Source organism: Lipophrys pholis (assembly GCF_963383615.2).
Source record: "Lipophrys pholis genome assembly, chromosome: 4".
In the NCBI taxonomy this organism is placed as follows: Eukaryota; Metazoa; Chordata; class Actinopteri; order Blenniiformes; family Blenniidae; genus Lipophrys; species Lipophrys pholis.
Genome location: NC_137637.1, coordinates 20438318 through 20459158, shown reverse-complemented (window position 1 = coordinate 20459158; position 20841 = coordinate 20438318). Strand labels below are relative to the sequence as shown.

Below are 20841 nucleotides of genomic sequence, written 5' to 3'. Positions count from 1 at the left end.
AATTATTATTTTTTTCATTTTGGATTCTTTTGATACACCAAATGACCTTGGGAAAATTTCGATGCACGAGAAAGCATGTTGCCTACCTCACAGCTATATTGTGTTTTTGTGTTTGAAACCTGACACCAACCAATGTTTACGTTCCATATGGTCCTAAAGTATCAGAAACCTCCAAACTTTAAGTCTTATTCTGGCGCATAGTGCTTCATCTGTCGCTGGGTCTTTCTCTAAGGAAAGATGGGATTCAGCCTCCTGTGAATCCCAAAAAATCGAATCCACCTCAGAGACTGCTTATAAATGAGAGGCGCCGACCTACAAAGAAGTAGGTCGAAGCCGGAAGGGCCTGAAACAGGGACTGGTACGACATCGAGCTCTCCTCTCACTGTTGAGTGTTTCTTAGTAGTGGCTGCTGGAGGACTTCAACCTGTCCAGGAGCTGATGCTCTCTGCTCGATTCCAAACGCCATCAATTGTGATTCAACTCCCCTCTTGACTCCCAGGTGTAAATTCTACAGTTTATTAAAATGTCAAAATAAGTCCATAGAGAAAACAAATCTGAACAGACACAACTGTAAACAAAAACACCACAGCTCAGGCCGTCGCCTCAAGTGTATTGATAATGAATGCTCTGTGTATCATTGCATGAGTAAAAAAAAACATACAAATGGTGAGAGATGCTTACATCACGTACATGTACACTCGGCAGAGTCTTCAGATCAACACAAAATACATACAGTACTGCAGGAGGATTGTTTTTTTGTGTTTTTTTTAAGTATCTTTTAAAAAATATTCATTTGGGGAACATTCCTCTGTTTATTTTCAACCCCTCATAAATATGATTTAATCATTCAAAGGCCTGTTTTTTATTTTTTTTAATAGATGAGAACCTGTGTTGAGTTATTATCACTATTGTTACCCTCTTTTCCTATTAGTCACAATGAGAATAATATTAGTTGATTAAAAAATAAAACACCGTGACAAACCACCAAAACTCTATCATCTGTAAAACATGTTAGTATTTGTAATAATGAACTCATCTCTTCTTGTCTACATTCAATCCAACTCAAGGCATTTCACTTGTTCATCTACGTGTCAAGTATCACACTCGCCTTGATAATGAGTTACTGCTGAAGTAATGCACACACCCTGTACAGTATTTATGCCAGACACACAGATACAAACAGAACATAAAACCTCAGTCTTGGAGTAAATCAGGCTGTTATCAAAGGGGAACTGAGCCAAGACGCTGCAGAGTAAGTGACCCTTTGAGTTTTATACACAGACCCAACTGTACAAATCATACAATAGCCATCTGGAAAAATGAAGCACTTTTAGATTTCTAGATTTATACTTTTTTTTTATCCCTCTTTCAAATCAACAAATCTCTGTACAGTAATTTTTGATTATCTTTAAAAGAACCCCTCTCTTTTTTTTTTTGTTTAATATTTTTTTTTTTTAAATGCACAACATCATTTATGCACTAGCTGTATCGAACATACTAAAACAGACATTCATTGTCAAACTGAACAACCCTTGACATCTGTAGGGTTTGGAAATCAGGACGTGCCTCCGTCAAACTGTAAACTTATTGCAGCTCTTTACTTTTGTACTCGTCGATGCGTAGGCATGTTGTTTGTGGCCATAGACAACTTCTCATTCCCTAAAGAGTGGAGAATAAACTGGAATACTGACTGCATTATCATACTGTGTATGAGTAACACCATTAGAAGTAAGGGGGCAGGGGCAGGGGCAGGTTGTCAAACCGTTCTGACTTTTCATTCTATATAATTGATCGATACATCCCAGTGCTACAAACTGCATACAAAATGAATAAAGTCTCATTTATACAGTATATGTTGAATTGTTTTTTTAAAAATAGATTTTTAAGATAGATTTTTGTGAACATGTGATACGTTGCCCTTTTGGTGGGTAAGTTGTCGAACTATTTAGAGGAAAAGTTCAAGAAATCGAAAAAAAAATTTTTTGTTCTGTTCTTCAAATTCCAATTTATCAACAGACAAAGAATGTATTCATTTCAAAAAATTAGTTTTTGAAAGTGGCAGTTCGATCAGTCAGAACTTTAGTGATTCAAGATTTGAGGAATTCATAAGGAATCATTTACTTTCACTTTCTGGCTGCCTCATTCACAGTGTTACTTTACATGGCGTTTTCCATCCTCGTGTAGAAATCTAAAGCAGATCCAAGCTTACAATGAGCAAGTGCAGGCCACACACAGGCCAGGATTCCACTGACTGGAGCATTTAGAGACACAAATTCATTTCTTTAGCCTGTGTGGAGAAACCGGATTAACCAAACAATTTCTACGGTGGAAGCAGTGATGTGTGCGTCACCCGTAGACTAGACTGGTCGGCATGGCAACAGCAAAGCTGGATGTTGTTACTGATGTAAAAAGTAACCATCGTGGTTATATGTGAGCTTAAGAAGCACACAAGTGGAAGTTTTGCTAAATCAAAAATGTAGAGCTGTTGAAAAGGAACTGGAAACTTTATGGAAAAAAAACTATGTAGTTAATATTTCTTAATTTTGTATGTGAAATTGGTGAGTTGTACAATATGCTATGGGAGTGCCAAATAGGAAATGGTATTGGATCGTGTGGTATGTCACTTTTAAGATGCTCCATCCAATAATGAAAGATTACAACTGTGACACCTCACCCCTGACAAACAGCCCCGGCCTCCTCGACACTTCATTACATTCTTAATTATTCTCAACGCAGAAGCATTCGGCTGTCATGCCCTTTAGCTTTACGATCGCATACAAAGTATAGACAGAAAACCTTCTCTTTATGTTTTTTTTTTGGTTGAAACACTTTCAGTAATGTTTTTGACAACTCCCCGACCCCGCCCCCCACCTCCCCCCCAACACACACACACACGCACACACACACCTTCAAAAGCCAATATGGCTCCATGAGTCTGACAATAAGTTTTCTCTATCCAGGGCAGTATGAGGGTAAAGCCACAAGCTCGCACGCGCTCAAACACACAACACAACACCACGCCACGTTTCACTTAAGACACAGCTCTCCTGGAGGTGCTGTAAGTCAAGCTGGTGCCGCCGCTCTTGTGCGTTATCTTGAGCGTCGTGGCAACAGTCAGACTGGGCGCCATGGCAACAGGGAAACTGGACGTTGTAGCGGCTGCGAAACCGACTGCTGTGGTTATGGACGGGGGCAGTTCATTTGGGCATCCATACTGAAGCAAGATGTCGACGCATTCCTGGCTGCCGGCGTTGTGAGCCAGAGCCAATGCCGTCTGGCCGTGAGCGTCGCGATGCCGAACATCACAGCCGTACTGAGGACAGAGACGAGACTGAGCAATTATTACATACTGAACATTTTAAACACGTCTTATCAGGGCGGACATAAATCCAAGTTTCTCAAACGCAGCTGAATTACCTCTCGGGCAGAAGTTCTATAACCTTTATGACCAATCGAGCATTATCTGCCCTGCAGACTAAATTCATCTGAAGCTGCAATACGCAGGCTATTAAATGTTCAAAAGGAAGACAAGCTGGTAAAGGTGTATAATTTTGCTATATTATATTGCTTTCAAAAATAACAAGTGACTTAAATGAAAAAACACTTTGTATTGAAAATTCCTATGTTTAATGGAATTACTAAGAGTTAAAATATTGATCAACAGAAAAACCTCGAAAAAGCACAACCAACAAAAATAATGTGTTGCGGATTGATAACGTCACGGAGTGAGTGCAGTGTGACAGAAAATACTTTGCAATGATTTCATGCTGTTTGTTATTTGCAAATCTTAAATATTGAAACAGATACTCGCTCTTTTGTACTTCATCATTCAGCTCAAGAAAGAAAATTAAGGGTCCATCAATTCTTCAAAAAAAAAAAGAAAAAAGAAAGGGCGTAAAGCACTACTTAAAATGATCTCATGAAGCTTTGTCCTTCACAAAGACAGAACACCTTTGGATGACATCTGCTGACTCTGCTGTTTTCACAACTTTTGTTCTTTGGGCAATTAATTAGTCAAAGGTCACTGTTTTGCCATGTGTGCATAACGCCACATGACACTGTACTGAAGATAATGATATATTAAGTCACTTCACACCTTGTCGATTCTGTATCCTGACAGCAAAATCATCCCGATAACAATTCAATGTTGTTTTCTGGTTAAATGGATCAGAATAAATGTAAGAACAAATGTTTTATTAATAACCTGACAAAACCACAGGGACGGTGGAGCGGCGTGGAGATAACTCACCCACATGAGGAGCTGCGTCATCACCACATCAGCCTGCTGACAGGCAGCGTGCAGGGCGGAGCCGGGAAGCCGCAGCGCCAACAGTGACCTGGAGGAAAGTGCCAGGCTGAGAGGGGCGTTAACGTCCTCCTTAGTGCAGTGGGCCAAGAGGAGCAACAGCTTGGGGAGGTTGTGCTCCATCACTGCCAACAGAAGACGGCCAGATAGAGTGATGTCTGGACCCTCACTCGGAGTGGGAGGAGGCAGCGGCGCCACAAACAGTTTCAGCTCATATTTGGCTCGTATCCACGACTCCCGCTCCTCTCTGGACAAGCAGAAGAAGCGAAGAGAGGCAAGAGTGGGCAAATCAGTGAAACACATTTTCGAGTTTTAACGTCTCTCTTCACTCGGACACATGAGCAGCTCAGAAGTACCGTGAGGGATTTAACTAAACCAGTGCTGAGATTGAATGAGGGTTTAAGTCTTTACCGTGAAGCATCGGGCGCAGGTTTACGGTGGCCCATCGTGCGCGCCTCCCATATACTGTTCACCATGTGGTTTCCTATGGCACTGAGGACCAGCGTGAGCTCTGGCGGCAGATCATCGAGGGCCAGCGAGCGAACCCGTGACAGGTGGGTCCCCAAGTTCCTGTGGATCCCCGAACACTCAATACATATGAGCGCCCCCAGGTTCAGACTGGCCCAGGTTGGATCTGGAGGAAGGAGCAACAAGTGAAGCATTTGAGATGAACACATGGGAGGATTTCAACCATTTCAATCAGTCATGTGCAGTGGAAGTGTCGCCAGCTCGGCTGTGTCATGTGGTGAAAGTCTCTGAAGTAAAATCCTTTCTGGACGAGTTTTAAAGCATCTGTCAGGCTGTTAAATCAGTGGCCAGGATACAAAGTAATATTAGACCCTGAAACTTAGATCCTTTACCACGTGCCAAGGTTTAAAACGTATTGAACATTATAATTTATGTTCGGTGGGAACATCTCCTAAAAACAAAGGTTTATCAGTATGCTTTTTGCTGCATCACTTAAACAAGTGAAGACGTTTGCAAGGCTTTTATAATTGGTTCATTTACCTTGTAGTTTCTTTTGTAAGAGCAAAGCAGCTGCTTTGGGTCATTTTCTTTTGGATTCATATTCACAGACATGCTCCAAGAACGGCATTAAATCGAAGAGCCAGTATAGAATTTAGATAATGAGTCAGAGCTGAGTGTCAAGGGGCCTTTTTTTTTTAAAGAAACTTTTTACTTTAACTATAACAAGGCTGCAAAGTAGGATTAAGTCGTCTGAAATATTATCAACAGAATCATTAAACAGGCATAAAAACATTTACACCATTTGAAGAAACAATGAGTAAGCGTAACGTACATTGTGTAATAATATGTATTTCAGGATCACTGTTCTCTGGGCAGATTAAGACTTAAAAAGCTTATTTCAGACAGAGGAGGAGCACACTCACTCTTATTGGAGGGTTTGCCCTTGTGCAAACATTTCAAATTGAAAATAAAGATTGATAGTTTGCAGTTTATAATTCAAAACAAGAAGTTTGCATTCAAATAATGTAACAAGTTACACTGTTTTTCTAAATTTACATGAAGTAATTAATTGTTTTCTAAAGAAAATGTCTCACAATTGCACAGAAGCTCTGGCTTGTTCTGAGAAGCAAATAGTTGCTGATCCTCTTCAGCACAACCTCGTATTTACTCAGGCTTTCCAATAAACAATAGATTCAACTTTTTCTCTTCATAACGTTTGGACTTTATTTATTCCAATTTTTATGCCTTTCTTAATCGCCTTGGTTAAAATGTGTTTTCTTTATTTCCTTGTCCGGCACTGTGAATTGAATGGGTCTGAATGACGTTTCATAAATAAATGTGCCTTTCGTTGCCTGGTGAAGCTGCATTTTGACTGCAGGGACTTTCAGTACTAGAAACCATGGGTGTTTCGATAACTGGACCCAGACTATAAATTTTGATCTGGGGTTATATTTTACCCTCAAAAAAGTCCTTACTCATGGGATTGTATTTTAGAAATATGGTAAAACTTTGGGGAATGGAGTCCGCAGTGCTGAACATATGATGCTTGTCGTATTGAATTTCTCCCAACAAATTTACATAACTCTGCGGCTGCTTTTGTTCTGCTTCGTTTTTTTTTTTTAAATTTTGCTTTGATTAAATGGAAGACTCAAGCATTTCTGGCATACTGGAGTTGCCTTGCTATCTGGGCTCAAGGCCTTTCCAGTGTTTCCTCAATGAACCCATTCACAGTGCAATAAATACAGAGCTGAACCTCCTCCATCTCTAAAACGTGGTCTCCTAATGCCCCAAGCAACAATCAGAGATGACATAATATGAAATAAGTGAAATAATTTCAAAATGAGACAGAGAAAGTAATCTGGAACAGTGTGAGGATATATTGAAGCAATTACAGCATTTGACTTACTCGGAGCATCGCAGTCGACACAGAAGTTGTTGCCCTTTGCGTTTCGGATCGCCTGCAGAGCGACCGCCTCACTCTGGCTGTTCTTGCGTGTCTGTGAGAAACAGGGTAAATTGTGACAATAAATTAGGCACCAGCAAACTTGCGCCCCGTGACAAGAGCTCTGTTTTCACCGCCTTTATTACTGACACGATTAGAGTGATCTCCAAATCTCACTGGAAAAGCAGTCGTGGATGTGAAGAGTAATTAAAGCCTGGCTTCACAAAAGACTTCACAAACATCAGAAAGGCGAGTATAAAAGTGTGTGCTTATTTATTTCGTTTTACCCACTGTGTCAGTATGAAAATAGAGCCTGTTTTTCATTCAGCGAACGTGTAGACATGCTTATGTTTTGTCATTTGTCGGTGACTGTACGTTAACCTGCACTGTGTAAAAAGGTGCACTCCGTGTGCAGAGGACGATGACTCAGAAACCTTTTGTCGTCTCTTGCCTTGTTTTTCCTGCTCTCGCACAGTTGCAGGCTGGCCAGGATCTGGCTCTCGATGGCTTGGACCCAGGAGTCTCTCTCCTCCACATTCTGGGCTTCAAAGTGCCACGTCTGGCCAGTGCTCGACACGATAAGGAAGTCGAAGTTGTCCTCATCTGATGCAGAAAGACATGAATGAGCAACAGAGACTTGAAACCGGCTATTTTGCTCCAGTCCTGTTTTCCAACTGTTTGTTTTGAACTTTTTTTACCTCAGCTGCAGGTTTTTTTTAAGTGTGGGAGTAAAACTATTGGCTGTTGAAATCCATATTACCGACAAATCAAAACGGTTCTTGTGCCAGCTGTATGCGTTTCATTTAAATATCTGATAAAAGTCTTTATGGATAGCCTGGAACTGTTGGAACCAAACCTCATGTTATCCTTTAAATTTGTATTTATTACACTTACAACAATTTCTGGCCGAAAAATGTGTTTTATCTCCAAAGAGTTGAACAATGTGTTCTCCACCTATTTTTTTTTCCCCCCAAAAAAACTGAAAGGAAAATGTGATGCTGGGAAAAGGCATCCGCCTTAAAGCCAGATTTTTCCTGCAGCTGCACACCCTCCTGAAGCTCTCCGCCGCCTCCCAGGAGGGTCCCACCCCACACTTTGAAAACCATTCAACTGAATAATACACTGAAGTTTGCACCCATCAGTGCAGTTAACCATTGAAGTTTAATGACGTTATGTCAAAAACCTTGACGCGCACGGATATGCAGCATTTATTAAAGCATGTGTGCACAACTATGCTTGATATAACGTCACACCCAATGCGAAAAAAAACCACAAGACGGACAGATTTTTATGTGGTCAACAATAGTAGGGATGATGCAGAGTGAAAAGGGAACATTACCTGTCTTGCTTACGTTTCTTAAGCTACCAAAGCTCTTTAGTTTCCACATTTTGCGCTTGGCTGCAAGAAGAAAGACGACAAAAGACAGGAGAAAATGAAATAATGCATTTGCATTAGACATTTTAAAAACGGTTTTAATGAATGCTCACTATATATTTTTCAGAAAAACAATTCTTATATGTATCATTATTATGGGAATGCTGAACACAGATTAAAACACATTTTAGTTAGATTTGATTTTTTTTAGTTCACCATCTGCTTGGCCAATGGCAGCATCTCCTTTCTGGTTCATGCTCTTCTTTCTGCGATGTTTCTTCCTATCTGTCACTGGGGAGGCAGAGCCGACGTCTTTCGTAGAGGAAGAGCTTGAGACTCCCTCAACAGCAGAGTCTGGAAACAGAGTCCAGGAAATGACGTGTTCACAAATGTTTTGTTTTTTTTTGTTGTTTTTTTTAAATATAAGAAGAAAACTCCTGTACTCACCCACACTTTGAGCATGATTAGAGAGTGCTGAAGGACGCCCCTGCGCTCCTCTGTTACTCCTCAGGAACAGTGCACCACCCAGTCCCTCCATCTCCTCCACCTGCAGGAGGCCACCCGCACTCATAGGAACTATAAAGATGAACCACAAAAAATTGAGCATGACTTTGCATGATTACCAATAAATACATGAGTAAGTGCCACGTGTAAAATGAATAGTTCCAAGTATTATAAAATCACACGTACCCACAAATGAAATGTGTAGAAACATTAAAAATGACATGTGAAGGGAAATTGTGTTTTGCACATTTGAGTTGCGGCGTTATACCACTTCGGAAGGGGCAGGGCATTATAGTCTCACAGCAAAGGAACTAAAAAAAAATTCTAATGACAAAAACAATCTCATTGTTGCATTTCGGGATACACAAGGAGCGAATAAATGGAAGAATAAATGGAAAACAAAATATAGTATTTCATACTCTTTTATAATGTTTTTTTTTTTTTAAATAACCCTGCAGAGGTTTTGCATTACAATGCAGTACTCCTCTCCTCTGATACACACAGGCTTCACCTCCACTTTCAAAACAGTCTTTAAATCCAACAAAGAGAAAACAAACTTTTCAAATGATTGTCTTTGACCTTCAAAAGCAGCCCCGAGGTTTTTTTTAACTTCACCTGATTCACAGCTACCTCAGCATCTCATATAGGAGAACAACTGTCGAGATTTCAAATCAGAATTTTACTACAAGATGAGAGAGCGGCCACCAGCTGTTGTCGCTGTGCAAAAATGAAGCGATGACAGCCTCTTCACAGGTAGACACGTTGGTATGTTGACATTTCGACTTAAGAAGCTTTTTTTAAACAAAAGATAAAACAACAGTGCTCTCTTATGATTATTATTATATATATATATATATATATATATATATATATATATATATTTTTTTTTTGTGATATTTATAGCATTTTGCCTGTTTTAAGGTTTGAAAGCAGAAAACTAGATTTTGTTTTTCTTCACCCTCGGATCCTGGCGCGTCTTTGACCCGCCCGTTGAGTCCAGCTGGAGGTCCGCAGGTGGGTACAGCACGAGGTGGTCGTTTCCCCGGCACCTTCACTGTCACTCGCAGCAGGTCCATCTCCTTCCCCGGTGTGTTCAACATGTAATCCTGCAGAGAAAAAAAAACATCAGTCCTCACCGTCCAACATCAACCGCCAGTTGTGCTTTGAGCAACATAGTGCTTTGCGGCGTCGTGCTCGCACGTGGACTCACATTGACACTGGAGTGATAGGACAGTATGCCATCGTTGGACAGGGTGACATACTTCTTCTTCCACTCTTTGTTCAGCGAGTTGCCACTGCGCTTCAGCAAGAAGCCCTGGAGGGGGTGACAAAACCCAAGAGGGAGATATTATCGCTAATGTCTGGTGTGTTCATTTGACACATTTCAGTAGCGCAATGACTCCTGGCTGCCAAAAACACCCACCATCTATTCATCAGACCAATATGGGAGATAACGTCTCTTAATCACTCCTCAAGATGAAAGTGGCTTTATGCAATCTAAGAGACTGCTGGCGACAAGCCTTCTGTCGAGGGTCTCCAAATATATCATGTTTGTTTCTGCATCAGGGAGACTCTCTGTCCTACCTGTTTAATGGGGATGGAGCGTCCACTGCCCAAATCACCCTTGTAGTCTGCACTTCTTCTGTTTGAGTCGCTGCCTCTCCGACCCTAAAGGATAGAAAAGAGCGTGACGAGTGTATCGGGGCTTTGCAGCTTTAAAAATAAGCAACATTCAAAGAACGAGGTTCCACATGACTGTCATGTGACAAAATCCTTATTATAGTTAATTGTTTTGGTCTTTGGTCCACAGCTGTACTGTTCCTGTCAACCCACACTGATTTGGACAACAGACAAAGCAGACTCATATACTACGAACTAAAAACCCACTTAATAAACAACTGCTATGTTATATGTTCTGAATAAAAATCAAAGGTGATTTAAAAAATGCAACAATCTATAAAACAAGAAACACTAACTTTGTCAAAGTTAGGGTTAGGTAACGAGTATTGAGGATTAGAGTTAGGTTTCTTATGCAGAGACAAACATAAATTCAAACAAAATGTGAGGAAAACGTTTTGTATATTGAGATGAAAAAGAAGAAAATAGGCACAGTGAAGAGAAATTCAAAAAAAAGGATTAAAAAAGTAAAGCGAAATGAAAACAAAGGTGCATCAGGAATTCATTGTCTATGTCAAAGTTTTCACTGCCTCAATTTCTACATTTGACCTTCATACAATTTGGGGCTTCTGTTGAATAGAATAGAAGACCCGTATAAACATAAAGGGTGTGGAGGCGCAGTTAAACATTGCACGGTGTAGTAATTACCGCAAATCTTGAGGTGCGTCGTCGGACGCTGCGAACCGACCCGGGTGTACCACTGTCCTGTTTCTCTCCTCTGGCTGTTCTACCGATCTCTTTGTGACTAATGACAGGAGTGGAGGGAAGTGATGAGGAGTAATCACTGCTCTGACCCCCATTGCTCGCCTGATGAGAGAAAAGAGCCACAGCGGTGAAAAAGAGAGGAGCGATGAAATGATAAGGAGGAGTAGATAAGCCAGAGTGACACAATGCACATGCACTGCCTTTAAAAATAGCCAGACAGCTAATCTGAAACGCTTATTATGCCGGGAAAAACAGTAATGCCACTTCTACTGCGACTGTTAAGAGTTTCACCTGTCCTGGAAAGATGCCGGACACTGGTGTGGAGCCCCCAGAGTGACTGGGGGAGTTGGGGAGTGATTTACAGGTAGCTAAAAGAGCAGCTTGTTTCTTGGCTGCCATAATCTTCTGAGCAGCTGTGAGAAAAAAACACAAAGATTTAGAGATAAAAAAAAGACTAAAATCCACATATGTGCATCCTCAGTTGCATTTGCTACTTTGAGTCGTCACATTTTACTGAATTGAAAGAAATAGAATATGAGGAGTTGTGAAAAGCTCCTTGAGAACAAAACAACAAACCACCAACACGTAATTGCAAGTCAGCATTCTGTTACATGGCGTCCCACAGTAATCTGTGTTCTGTTTACTTTGTGCATAAATGATAAATGTATGGATTCAGAAAAGTGATAATTATTATAATTGTATTTCTCGATGACAACAATATATCTGCTCCAATACATGGTTTGACGTAAATATGTTGTTATCATTGAATCTGAACAAACCCACATCATGTTTCTAGAACGTCGATAAACCAATATACAGCTAACAATCGGCAATGTCAATGAAATAAGAAGTAATTCATTTTTTGAGTTGTGATCAAAAATGTGTGCAAATGATTTCGATTTCCTTTTTTCAACATTTCGGTCAATTCAATCCTTCTTTCATTCTCCTCCATCATGTGACCCAGCACTGAAAGGAGACCTACCGTCAGTGAAGACCCTGTTTACATTGAGGCCGTACGTTGCACAGGTCTCGTAGTAAGTGCACCGCCGCACGTCTGAGCAGAGCTGTCTGGCCCTGGCATCATCTATTACTCTGGGGTTGGTGCTGCTGATCTTATCTGAGAAAACAACAAACAGCACAAATACACAAGGAGTTTGACTCGGCAAACATTTACCAGGGAAACACAGGCGGAGTGCAAGACTCCTACCCTGAGTGCCGACTACTACGAACGGGATCTCAGTGATGGGCCGGTGGGCCGCGAGCTGGTGGTACATTTTGTAAACTTCTTGGAAGCTGGACTCGTTTTCCAAACTGAAGACCAGAATGACAGCATCCACCCAAGCCGCAAACTAAGGAAGAGGAAGAAGACCCAGCTATGGAAATACACAACAACAGGCTGATTGTCCACGTTGTTCAACTACGAACTGAAACGAAACCCACCTGAGCGCCTGGGAGTTCAGTTTCCTCTCTGATTAACAACAAGTGGCTCTGTCCATCAACCAGGACGTCCTTGATGTACTGGCGTCCTGGGAAGTATTAAAGAGAAAAAACCCACACCGATATTAATTTAAATCAGATACCAAGTAAAACCAAAAACTGGAATCACTAACACCTTTAAGATGCCAAAGCTCAGAGAGTGAACGATTGTTTCAAAAAGATTTCCATAAAATTATTCTAAGACCTCACATTTCATGAAATTCAAGCTGAAAATAAAACCGCTTTCTGATCAGTTTCTGCACACTCGTGCAAATTAGACCCCCTGAAAGACTTAATAACTTTCAGCTGCTAATATACACAGGAAGATTTTTTTTTTTTTAAGATATTCTATTGACTCTTTGAACTAATCTCTGCATTTAACCCATCCTAGTCATGGTTGACCTTCAATACGTATATAATATCAGTGCACATAGTGCACAGTAAACAGGAGGTGAACTAACCTTCTGCATTTTCCAGTGGCAGGTAACTTCCTGTCAAGTGTCTGTGAACCAGAGCAGACTTTCCGCTGCACAGACCTCCCAAAACACCCTGAATGATAGAAACAGACAGAAGGAGATGCACGTTTGGTAACAAGCTCTACTCACATGTAATCAAGGTGATAAGCTATAGAAGCATGCAGCTTCCTCCACTTTAAAGAGAGACTATTCAATGAATCATGCTTTTCTATGATTCATATTTGAATGCATAATCTCTTACTCGCCACCAAATGTACTGTGATTTGATTTGCTTGAAATCACCCAGCATTCTTAGACAATAACACTGCGACATGTTCATACATAAAACACCATTTTCAGTTCACTTTGTTTGGGATTCTTTCTGAATTTCGACAGAAAAAAACAGCATTCCCATATCATGCTCCATGGTATCAAAATATTGTTTTAAAGATGAAACATTCATATCCATTAATTGCTTTTAAAAGCACCATAAAAGAATACCGTATAAGGTTGCAACCTGGACCAGGCCTCCCTTGTCAAAATAATTTGTAATCTGGATTTTCCTGATTAAATAACGGCAACAACTGGATAAAGAAAAAAAGAAGCAATTTGTCGAAGGTTCTTACGAGGTGAAGCTCCTGGACCGGTTGGCTCATTGTCCACTCTTGACTGCTCGTGCATCCAGCTGAAGACGAGCATGAAGGGGAAACATAGGAGAGGAAACAGTGGGGTTATTGATGAAGAAAAAAAAAAGAGACCGTCTAAATCTAAAAAAAAACATCTCTTCACAAAACAAGTGGAAAAGATTAAAGAAAAATATTAACAGTATGGAATTTTTTCAGTACATACTGTTGTAAAGGACAGTGAGACGTACAAAGATGTCCTCCACTCCATTCATCCTTTCCTTTTTGAAAGGCTGGTCGTCGATATAAAAGACCTGCTGATCTGAAATCCTGAGGACCATATTCTTATCTTTTCATACTAATGAAGGCTGAAGCCTGTTGTTTATCAATGCAAATGTTGTCTGACAGCCTTCAGATGCGTTGACGCTACCGTGCTAACAACAACCTAGCCAGTTTTCACTGCTCGGGTCTCGGTGCTGCAGCGTCTCCTCAACACAGAGCCATCCCCAGCAAATACAACTGAAACAGCTGTTACTTTCCATGAAAGATTAAGCTCATGTCTTTTTTTTTTTTTTTTTTGTCATTTTTAAACTTGGCAAGTCATCCTGTGGGCTGGATTGGACCTTCTGGCAGATCTGTCAAACATTTGACAGGCCTATAAATGGAGCAACGTGCTATGATCAGAGCAATGTGGGAAAGACGGTATGGTCTTTAAGGATGAGGTTTGGAAAGCTTCCCCATGTCCCCTTTAATACTGGAACACATAGCTGATCTGACAGCTTTTAACAATTAACAAAAGAAACGTCGGATCGCGTGTCTGTCATGTTGAAAATGAGAACGAAAGACGTCTTACCTCGAGTGAAATGAAAAAAAGAAACCTTTATTAACATTGCTCAGCTTGCTAACATCATGAGTGGGTTTACGCTTTAATTGGTTGGCACAGTCACACAGACCCAGGTCAACTTCGGATCTGGTGGCTTTCTGTGATGTTTGCATGTTCTCCCTGTGCCTGTGTGTACTCTCGCTTAATCCCAAAGTCCTAAAATGATTATAAGATAGAAGGTCCTACCTTGAATAGAGTAGGTACAGAAAATGGATCTTAAAATCTAAAATTGGGTAAAATAGAGAACTTCAACACTCGGCTAAGCTGGGAAGAGAAGCGCAAATCTGACAAAGTGGTAACTTCTTGTGCAAAGTTGGCCAAGTTGAAACGAAAACACTCGGTCCCAAATGTCTAAAAGAGGTATTGCTGACTGCCGTCCAAGTTTGGCTTGACTGTCTGTGGACTCAGCACAGCGAGGAGCGTCAGTGTGTCCAAGACTCAGAGAGAGACTGCAGCACCCAAAACAAATTCAATCAAGTGTACGAGTCCACATGAGATAGTGAGCATGCTCGATATATTTAGTTTACCCTAACATTGTTAAGCCTGTCACTTCTTTTTGCCTCTCATTGTCGTTTCCCTGTGAGAATCCATCTCGCTTATCTTAACTTTAATTCAGCCTTGAAGACTGGAAGCAAAAGGAGGGAAAAAGAAAAAGATGGATTCAACCAGCTGTGCTGAGATGATTCATTTTGTTCCCTGTGCAGGTTCCCTCATTTCATGAATTTTATAGAAGTTGGTGTCAACTGGAAGAAGAGAGAATATGCCACTGGGTGCTCTGCAGTATCATGAAGATGAAACCTGCTTCAAGAGACTTCCGAAAGATGACAATTTGCATCAGAAAGTCAAGTAATCTTAAACAAAAAGAAAAGAAAAAAAAAAAGGTTTTAAAGGGAGCGAGGATGCTGGGATCATTCCTGTTTATAAACCAGTTTTTCTCTGGATTATTTTTGTGGAACTACATGTCATCGATTGAAGTGGCGCCGGTGCACCAGTATGTATCATCAGATTTTATAGCTTCTGGAATAATCCTCTGAACGGGAAAACTGCACAAGGGACCAGCTGAGTTACTGGTCATTTTTATTGTGGGGAAAAAAAAACAAACCCAAAAACCTTAAATCTTCAGGGCTGCAACTGAACCCAAAGGAATTGATGTGAAGTATCCACAGTGAGGTTTGGACCACGTGATGCACAACATTATTTGTATCAGATAGAAAAGAAATGGCTCTTTGAGAAATGATAGACATTAATTGAAGTGACTCATCTTGTTAGAGAACAGCATTTTCTTTTTTTTTTTTAAAGTCAAGGCAGATGTCAGCCTCGCAGATCCTTGCATACTAATTCTTCTGTCACTTCTTTATAGCCTTTAAATTACAGCCAAGGCTTACTGTAGCTAAGTGCCTATTAGCTAACAGCTCTGCACAGAAAAACGCTCCCATTTGAACACCGAAATGTGCAGCATTTCATGTGTAAAGGAGCTCCTGGTAAAAAAGAAAACACCATAATTTATCCAAAATCTTTTTTCTTCATTTAATTACAATTTATGTGACGGTTACAAAGAAAGAGCTGTATTTCTGTTGACTGTCTGGCTTTGGAAATACACCTGGCAGAGCCCGTATGAAGAAAAATGTTCTAATGTTAAGTGTCATGATGATAAATGGCAGCGTGACTGTGGCTGAATATTTTAACTACATTGGGTAAGCACCATCATAATGTCTGTCTCAGTGTGTAGTTGCAGTTCTCAGTGCAGAGAGTAGCTACCTGATCGGGTTTGATGCTAATGAAGTTAAATAAGATTTTGTAGAAAGTATAAATCACTTCAACGGTTCTACAGATAGCAGGGTTGGTTAGATTTTTAGTACGGGAATTACAGTAGTAAGAGAACTGTTAAAATGTATTATTATTATTATTATTGTCATTATTATTATTACTACTATTCTGCAGCTCATGCATGAATTCAACTGAGGTGTGTCTTTCAAAAAATATAAATCACATCATGTCATTTACTGTCAGATTCGGCAGTTATGATTTTTTTGCAGACAGTAAAATATGATGAAATAGCCTCCATTGGTTTGAACGTTTTTAAGGGCCAGTAGAGTGGAATGGGGGGGAATAAGACAGATATAGTCAGCACTGTTGGGAAAATGGTAATGTTACTAATTTTAAACAAAAATACCCCAACAGATTTCTTTAACGAAGTAATTGACAGCATTTGACAATCTACAATTATAAACAGTTCTCTTTTTTTAATTATGTCTTTAGTTTATAATCTCCATTAAAATGCATGTGAATAAAATAAAAGTGACCCACACACCCACTCTGAGTGTGTACAGATGTACATGGACATAGAGATCGTATCACCAGAGAGATAGTGACACAGATACTGTTGCCGCTCGCACACACGCATACACACACTCACACTCACACTCACACTCACACACACACACACACACACACACACACACACACACACACACACACACACACACACACACACACACACACACACACACACACACACACACACACACACACGCGCAGAAGCTGTCAGGTCATGCTGCGCTGGGTGGAGCCAAAGTGGCGTTGACCTGGGTCTCTGGGGAGGCAGAGTCTAACTTTAAACCCCCTCAACTCTCCCTCGAACCCATCTTTGGGCAATCCCCACGCCCACACTCTCCCCTCCATCAAAAGCGTCACGCCGCAGACCAAATAGCATCTCTCACGGCTTGCTGTTGCCATGGCAACTCCATTTTCCAGAAGCCTCCAGCCCAGGTCTCTATACAATAAATGGTCTCTCATGGATACAGCAACGTGTGAGCGAGGCACCAACACACGATGTCCACCTGTGCAAACATGTCACTCAAAGGCCGCCGCTGTATGTTTGTGACGTTTTGTCGCTGCTTATCAATATTTTCAGGGACAAATTTGATCATCAATGCTTCTCGATCACCAGAAAGCTGGCATTAGAAGCAGTAATTGCAGGCTCTGTTGAATATGCCGCTCGCAAACACTTAAACACAATATACCACTGACAAATGAATAGGCTCCATTTGAAGGCTGATTAACTCTATGCACAGAGCAGGAAGTAGCAGGTTCCCGCTCCCTTCACTCCGCCGATGAACACAGCTCTGTGTATCCCCAACCTTAATTATTCATGTCCCACTTACTCCTGACAAATTATTCAGAGCTTACTCCAATCCTACACTGTGTGTCAAAGATGATTTTCTTTAGAATATAATGACGATTAAAATTTGATAAAGTTGTATCGCCTCCTTTATTTCAAAGAAAAGGAGCCTGAAATTGTCACGAGGTAGTTCTTGACGAGACTCAGCTCATTTGTGTTTGTTGTAGTGTGACAGTTTGGGGAATTCCTCCAAACAGAGATCCAAATCATTGAGCGTGTTGGTGAAAGAACAGAGAGATCACCGCCTTTTCACACAGCAGCATCCCCGTTGTACTCTGCAGTGAAGCTCCAGCATGGCCTCATGATGAAGAACAATTTGTTCTAGATTTAAAAACATTGTCCTCAAGAAAACTCTGCGAAATGTCTGATCACAACTGAGCTCTCATGCTGGTGAGCTTGCTATATTTCTAATCCTTTGCCACAACTTATCAATGTATTGTGACTGGATAGAGGAAATCTCTTCTCAATCTGGGATCAAATCGCCTGTGAAAAATCTTTATGTACAACCTCTCTTTCTGGTTGCATCAAAGACATTCATTGGTCATATAAATACAGTTGTTTCTGGTGCTTTTATTCTCAAATCGTTTCATATTTACAGGCAGTATTAAAAAAAACAACCCAACTTGGTTTATTAACATGCAGAAATAAACTAAGAAAAACAACTGATATGCATGAAACAGAGATTGTTTGGTCTTTGTTGTTTTAAAAAGACTTTCAAGTGATGATTGATCATCTGAATTCTTCATGGTTTGTTTTTTTTTGCGACCAGGAATGTTTTTCATGTCTTTTTAACATTTAAATTTGCCTGATTTGTTCAATAAATGAGGGGTATTTTATAATAAAAATGTAACTCAACACAAAAAAATGTATCAAACCTATCAGACATGTCGTGTTTTGTTTTGTATTTCTGCAGCGCTCCGTGGAAGAGCATCAAAGATATTTCTTTCTCCTCAAATCTGTCTTACCCCTCCAAGAAGCAGCATTTCATCAGATCTGATTGTTACTGCACCCTCAGAATACACTTGGTTTTTCTGTTGTTATTTTTAAGCCTTCACAACTGTTGCTTCAGATACACTGAGGACCCGGGAGAACAATTTAAAAGTAGTGCTGCTTCACCCAAAGATGATCTCTGATGATTTTCCCCCTTTGTGCCTCTTCAGGTTATTAACTAACGTCACATAGATGCTGTTTATTTGTCGCCACGTGTCCAGCTTAACATTTACACAAACCACACGGAAGAACAACTACTCACATTACAGCCGATGTAAAAACAGTTCTTTATTTGAGAGATTAATATAGCTTCTTCTTCTCTTTAATTGAATATCTCAAATGGGTGTAATTTATGGAAATGACACAAAATAAATGAAATGTTCAAGTAAATTAAAACATTATCAGAGCATTAAACCATTGCTGGGAATAAGTGGCACTTGATTTATTTTATTTTTTGGTTTAGGTCCACACAACTCCACAAGGGGCAATGTAAACAGGAATAAATATGTGATCTTTTTTAATCACATTGGACAAAATGATCTTCTTAAATGCTTAATTTAATAACCCAAGGGAGCACTGACTGGTGAAGCATAACAACAGATATGCCAATAAATTCTGCCACTTTTGTAATGGAAACTAGTTTTCTATCAGATGCTGTTAGTCTGCTTTATTCTGTGACGCATGTGCAGCTCACTGGGATTTAAGAGCGTCATTAAATCGTCTCTGCAGATGAAGAGTAAGGATGCATGAAATTCTGTGATAAGGACGGCTGGTATGATTCAATATCACTGTCATGAAATGTGTAAGATGTGCAAGATGGCAAATGTGTAAGTTCACCCTTAAAGTTTTGAGCGCAGGATACCGTGTGTGTCAGGTGGCCTTACCTTCCTCCTCACTTGAGCCCCGCTCCATAGCTGGATAGAGGTGAGGTGGCGTGTTGACACTGGGCGGCACAGGCGTACTTTTGGTAAAAATTCCACTAATGAACTTGAGCATCTTGCGGTCTCTGGGAGGAGCTCGCTGTATTGTTCCTCCTTGACCCTCTTTCCCTTTCTTCAGGTCCTCAGAGAGGCAATGCAGGTCGCTGTTGTCCAGGGTACGACTCGTACCTTTTCTTTGAGGCCTGGGCGCATCAGTGACAGGAGGGGCAGGTAAGGAAACAGAGACTGTCTTAAATCTGTCCCCCTGAGGGCTTTCCCGGCTCATTATGCCTGAAAACCCTCCGCTCATGGGAGGTCCGGGTCGAATCAGCGTGCCTCTGCCGTCACTGTCGGCCCAGGACGCTCTGTAAGGCCCCAGAGTTGTAGCTGCCATTAAGGGGGACTGGTCCCCGATACGGTTATCCCTTCGATCCAGAGTCTTAGCAGAGTGATACAAGCTTGCGCTGGCCTCTCTGAGCTCCCTCCAGCATGCAGCATTCGCTCCTGCATGAGATCTCATCAGGACTTCAGGGCGCTGGCTCATCTGTGATGGGACAGAAAATGGGAGGCTGCACCGTGAGCGACTGTTCAAATCAGCTCCGTTTTCGCCCTTCAGGAAGAGCACTGGTGGCTCCCGGTAGAGCTCCGTCTTGGGGCGTGAGGCCTCCGAGCGAGGGCCCTCTCTGCGCACAGCCCCCTCTGAGGTCGGTCCTCCATACACTTTGACCATTTGCCTAACCGGTGCCTGTACAAAAGAAGTGTCTTTGCTTTTCCCACCAGGTATAATGTCTTTTTGGTATGTTTCCCTCCTCTCAAGCTTCCCTCTGTTTTCACTGGGGCTGCCATACTTGATCTGCACCTGTTCCACTTCCTCTTCCACTTGTGGGTTCTCTTTTTCCACCACTTCCACACACACAGGTCCTTCCTCCTTTTCGGGGGTAATGTGAAGCTCCTCCTTCTCCTGCTGCTTCTCAGGGCTCCCTTCCCCCTCTGGAAGAGCCTCCGTCTGGTTCTCGGCTACATCCTCTGGCACAGCCTCAACCTTCACCAGAGTGAGGGAAATGAGGTAGGTGGTGCGTTTCTGTGGGTTGGCCGCTTTGCTCATTGGGACAGCGGACCTCAGCGGAGTGGCACCTGCTCTCTGACCTCACCAGACCTGCACACCTCAGTCAAGGCAAACTGAAGCAAAGGAGAAAAAAAATAACAACTGAGATCGCAATCAAACACCGATACCGGATAAACACATGTCTGTGTAGCTGCTACCAGGATGATGGGCTTGACAGGAAGCCCAGCTGTCTTCTGAGATCTTCATAAAAACAAGTCCGTCATCAAAATC

At 41.3% G+C, this 20841-nt stretch overlaps 1 protein-coding gene across 1 annotated transcript; it reads right to left on the bottom strand.

The window, feature by feature from the left end:
- Positions 1-3031: 3031 nt before the first annotated feature.
- LOC308108031 (arf-GAP with GTPase, ANK repeat and PH domain-containing protein 1-like) lies at positions 3032-20610 on the bottom strand (the record flags this gene model as incomplete). Its single annotated transcript, XM_080460692.1, has 19 exons — positions 3032-3313; positions 4250-4553; positions 4718-4940; positions 6681-6771; positions 7168-7319; positions 8056-8115; positions 8308-8445; positions 8539-8667; positions 9554-9701; positions 9806-9910; positions 10180-10263; positions 10921-11079; positions 11269-11390; positions 11960-12094; positions 12185-12326; positions 12418-12503; positions 12915-13002; positions 13535-13593; positions 19470-20610. The coding sequence occupies 19 exons, from the start codon at positions 20608-20610 to the stop codon at positions 3032-3034; spliced, it is 3648 nt and encodes a 1215-aa protein (XP_080316818.1).
- Between the last annotated feature and the right edge of the window lie 231 nt (positions 20611-20841).